This window comes from Pseudopodoces humilis, chromosome 14, assembly GCF_049639895.1.
Source record: "Pseudopodoces humilis isolate 2021_Gansu_Grassland_sample_001 chromosome 14, ASM4963989v1, whole genome shotgun sequence".
NCBI lineage: Eukaryota > Metazoa > Chordata > Aves > Passeriformes > Paridae > Pseudopodoces > Pseudopodoces humilis.
In genome coordinates this window covers 3,449,816-3,454,892 of record NC_142213.1, presented here as the reverse complement: position 1 = coordinate 3,454,892, position 5,077 = coordinate 3,449,816, and the positions used below count along the sequence as shown (strand labels likewise).

Genomic DNA, 5,077 nt, shown 5'->3' with positions numbered 1-5,077 from the left:
AACCCACAGCTCTGGAACAGCTCAAGTGGGGCTCTGAAGGGGCAGAGGGGAAGAGAAGCAGGGCTGGAAGAGGATGGGAATGGAAATCCAGAGTAGGTGCGGGGAAGAGCAGTTAAAATCAGTGACATGTCAAAATTTATGAGGGAAAAATATCCCTACTGAATAACTATTGCAATTTTTCCAGTGAGTGGAAAAACACAGCTGCTTCTTAAAGCTGAAGTAACTTTCCTGGAAGTTATTCTGCCAGAATAAACGTGAGGAAAGCAGGGCTACTGCTGCTGCTCAGGGGAAGGTGCAGGCAAATTCAGCAATGACCATTTGTGCCCCAGGAGGAACACTGCCAGCTGAGGATTTATAACATTATACATCATAGATAATAAGAGAATGTACATGTATAAACATCATACAAAATGATTATCCACTTTAATGTCCCTTCCTATGTTCTAATTAGCTGCTAAAGTCCAGGTCTGACAGGGCACGAATCATCACCTTTTTATTATACAGAGCACACCTGGATTTTTAGAGTGTATTCTGTGAGCAGCAGCTGTGCTAAAGTCTTTTTATAACTTACAACTAAACATACTCTCCCACATGATTACAGACTTATGCTAGACTGTGCTTTAACACACATGACCTGACTATTCGTTACCATCTAGCAGTTTATTAGATTTTTTCCAAATGACATTACAAAGGACCTAAGGCTGGTATTACAAGTATATATCGATACATTTCTCATGTTCACAAAATTCCCCTGTTATTATGAGCTTTTATTACAGTGAGTTTGGAAAAATGACCTGTCATATTGCCTTCACAGCACTCAGGTGCTAATTTGGTGGCATTTAAGGAGCAGTTTAGGGCTGCTGCCTGCCACTAGTGCTTGCTGAAATTTGCATTTGAAGCTGGAGGAGCATTGCAATGATTGTCAGGACATTGGTCATTTTTCCTCACAATTGACACAGTAAAGACTCTCCCAAACACAATTCCCACGGCCAAAATGTAATAAATACCTACTCCAGGCCCAAAGATGCGGGTATGATTAGAAAAGCAAACTCTTTTCTGAATCAAATATTTTTGAAGCTGTTATTCCAAGAGAAGCAAGGCTTTAAAAATCTACCTGGATTCTCTCCTTTTTTATTCCTCATGTATCACTGCTTTGTTGGCAAACTGATTCCCACTGAAACCCTCACACAGATATTCCCACAATCCCATCCCTGCTCTGCCCAGCTTCAATCCCAGTTACTGACAAAGGAAGTGCCAGAGGGCAGTGCCAAGGCAGAGTGGTGAAACCCCTCAGTCCCCAGTGAGAGTGTTGACAGTTAACAGCTCCTCTTCTGTCCAGGTGTCACAGCTTGGGGAGGCAGTGGTGGCTCAGGTGTCTCTCCTGGGAAATCCGCATTTCTGGTTTCTGCTCCAGGAAGCTCGGGTAACACCAGGAGTAGGAGAGATGATTTTGATGTTCAGCGTCTCTGGTTTCCAAAAATCACTTTTCTTACACGTATGAAAGACAACACAATCCTCAACCAGTGATGCTCAGAGCTACAATTAATGCAATTAATTACGTTTCAATCTTGTGCTTCACTCCACAAACTCACGTAGGACAGGGCAAGATTCCCATTTGGTGGGAGTCACAAAATGCTGAGCTATCAAACATGAAACATCTAGAAAAGTACAGGAAAGAGGAAAAAGTGACTCCACAAAAAAGTACACGCAGAAGTTGAGATCCGTAAGATTTGTGTTTTGATAACACAACCAAGTGATTCTCGTAACAAGAATTCAAAAAGTGAAATTACAGTACACAAATCAAAATAGAAACTACCCTACCCCAACTATACAATGTACATTAGGAATGCAAGCTCTGTAACAATATAAAAATGCTTTCACACACTGGAGTTGCAAAAAGCCATTCTTTAATTCCAAGGATTTGTAGAAAAAAAGAAAAAGTCATCTTCTATGATTTGAGCTGTTGGCAAACTGTTGGGGGAAAAATAATAGGAAAGGAGATTACTGAGAGTTAAGAGAGTCATGCTCATCAGAGATTTTCATTTCTGGGGTTCGGGCTAATGGAAATGACACTGAGAGCAAGGAAGCAGTTATAATTTGTACTTTTAACAAGGTAACACAAAAATAGCTACCTTAAAAAGCAAGAATGTATCTGTCCCAAACACACAGGCCCACTGTAATATGCTGACTTGCAAGTTAGCAATCAGAAATGCTCTAAGAACAGATAATTTAATATTCAATTTATCTTTCAGAAAATCTCTTTCCCCAGGGAGCCCTGCCCTAGGACATGGATTGTCTCATGGAGTGCCCTCCCACACAGCCAGGACCTGCAGCTTGGCAGCTGTGTGGAGTCCCTGCTCCCTGCCTGCTCACAGATTACACACAGGAGGAATTTACAGCTCAGGGACAGCTCCTGGGGCTCCACTGCTTCCCTGGGCAGTCAGTTCCAAAGCCTGACCGCCTTTTCCATGGAGAAATCCCTCCTGATGTCCAACCTGACCCTCCCCTGGCATAACCTGAGGTTGTTCCCTCTCATCCTGGGAACAGAGCCTGATCCCCCTTGGCTGTCCCCTCCTGTCAGGGAGTTGTGGGGAGGCAGAAGGTCCCCCCTGAGCCTCCTTTTCTCCAGGCTGAGCTCCCTCAGCAGCTCCAGGTGCTCCAGCCCCTTCCCCAGCCCCTCTCCCGTCCCTGGCCATGCTCTCTGTCTCTCCCCAGCACCATTATCTCCCTGTATAATTCCGCTCTGCACGACTCCCAGGCCGCCTCACAAACCAAGGAAAAGTTCCCTCTGTGCTGAAGTCAGTAATTCCAAACACCCAGGGGATTGTCCCAAGGCCAAGAAGCAATTTACTTTAACCCTTGTTGGGAGCCGGGGTCTTGTTCTCTCCCTCGAGCTCCTCCACGCCCGCCTGCATCATGAGGTCAGCAATGTTCCTCTCCAGGTCATCGATGCGGCAGCTCATGTCATCGACTGCCCGGGGGTCAAGGAAAGCACAGCCTGTGCCAGCCCCAGGGAACACTGCAGGGACCTCACAGCCCCTCTCGTCCCAGCCCTGCCACGGCAGGGGCACCTGCCACTCTCCCAGGCTGCTCCAAGCCGTGTCCAGCCTGGCCCTGGGCACTTCCAGGGATCCAGGGGCAGCCACAGCTGCTCTGGACACCTGTGCCAGGGCCTGCCCACCCTCACAGGGAAGGATTCCTTCAGTATCCCATCTAAACCTGCTTTCTCTCCATCTGAACCCATTCTCCCCATCCTGTCACTCCAGGCTCTCACAAATAGTCCCATTCCACCTTTCCTGGGGGCTCCCTTCAGGCTCTGGAAGGCCACAATTAGGTCCCGGTGAAGTTTCACTTTCCCAGGCTGAACAATGCCAGCCTTTCCTGCCAGCAGAGCTGCTCCATCCCCCTGCTCATCCTGGAGCTGCTCTGGGCTCTCTGCAGCAGCTCCAGCTCCCTCCTCTCCCAGGGCCCCAGCACCAGGATGACATTCCTCTGGGAGTGGGTAACACTGCTCGGTTTAATTCTTCTCATCATCACAGCTGTGATCAAACACTTATGGTCACTTCAAATTCATCTTACAAACCACACCGCCAAACAGACTTGTAATCCTGCACCCGTCTGAGTTTAGAAAAGGATATTTCTTCCAATTATTTGGTCAGACATGGTTTGAAACTTGTCCTGCATTTGCTGGAGCAATGTCTGCACCTAACACAAAGAGAAAAAAAAGAAATGTTTCGTTTCCTTCAGAGGCTGTTACCCAATCTCATGTAATAAGTACATTGTTCTTGCACTGCTAAGCTCATAACTCTGCAGCATAATTACATCGACAGGTAAAAACGGTACTTAAATATATGTATAAAGAGAGGAACTGACGCTCACAGGAAACATTTGTAATATCCAGAAACCACCCGTGTTGCCCAGTCAGGACCAAGCCCAGGACAGCAGCATCCATGCTCGTGCTGATCACATGGGAGCGCTGTTTTGGGTGTCACGGAATGGTCTGGGATGAAGGGACCATCTCCTTCCACCCCCTGCCACAGGCAGCGACACCTTCCGCGGACCAGGCTGCTCCAGGCCCCAGCCCGGACAGGAGTTTTCCCTCCTTTCGTCCCTCCCCCAAGCCCCTGCAGCCCGTCCGCGGCCCGCTCGCCCCTCGGCCCCTCACCACGGCCGTCAGGTCCTGGATGCTCTTGGGGTCGGTCTCGGCCATGGTGGCTCCGGCGGCTGCTCCACTTCCGGGCCGCTCCCCGCCGCTTCCGGCGCCTCTCGCGAGAGCGCCCGCCCCGCGGCATGCTGGGAAATGTAGTCCTTCACCAGCCCCCCGCAGTCCGCGAAGCAGGCACAACTATTAAAGCTTTTCGCTGTTTACACGTTTCGGCTGAAAGTTGCGGGGTTCTCTTATTAATTAGCCTTCTGTCTTCTACCGGTTGTTAGCTCCGTTGGTTGGAGGGTGGTGCTAAATCATTCCAACAGCACCAAGAGCGTGGTGTTGAATCATTCTGCGTACAGAGCTTCTCTGCTCTAAGGATTATACATTTCTGCTTGAACTACAGCTGTTGTCTCTCCTTAATATATCTCCATGTACAATTTTCAATTAATAGAAACAATTCTATAAATACATTATTACATACAATATAATATACAAATACATATAATACAAATATATAAACAATTAATATAGCTCCTTGTACAATTTCCTGAAGTCTTCATTTCTTTACACAAAGGAAAAGAATGATTTATTTCCAGGTTTCATTATTTTTATTTTTTTTTAATGCACGATATTGAAATGTTCCCTTATTTTATTTCTTGCTTTCTTCTGGATGAGCAGCTAAGCTTAGTCTTATCTTTTGAATGCTAACAACCTACCCAGAATTAGATGAAAATTTAAAGGATGACATTTCATGAATATTTCTTATAGAATCCATTGGCATTTCTGCTGCTTTGAGTAGACAAAGCTGGATGATTTGATTATAAATACTTCATGTGTGGAGGAGAACAGGTAATTATTCTCTGTGCCTGCTCCACTAAGATGTTTTTTCCTGTCTGTTATTGAATTCAAAGAAGTTTGACAAATCCA

The 5,077-nt window shown here is 46.5% G+C and overlaps 1 protein-coding gene across 1 annotated transcript; it reads right to left on the bottom strand.

Annotated features, from left to right (window-relative positions):
* Window positions 1-641: 641 nt before the first annotated feature.
* Window positions 642-4,254, bottom strand: HSBP1 (heat shock factor binding protein 1). The gene is made up of 4 exons (XM_014257119.2): window positions 4,166-4,254; window positions 3,639-3,705; window positions 2,852-2,971; window positions 642-1,971 (listed from the first exon to the last, which is right to left on the bottom strand). Exons 1-3 carry the CDS (start codon window positions 4,208-4,210, stop codon window positions 2,853-2,855), a joined length of 231 nt encoding a protein of 76 aa, XP_014112594.1. The 5' UTR covers window positions 4,211-4,254; the 3' UTR covers window positions 642-1,971; window position 2,852.
* Between the last annotated feature and the right edge of the window lie 823 nt (window positions 4,255-5,077).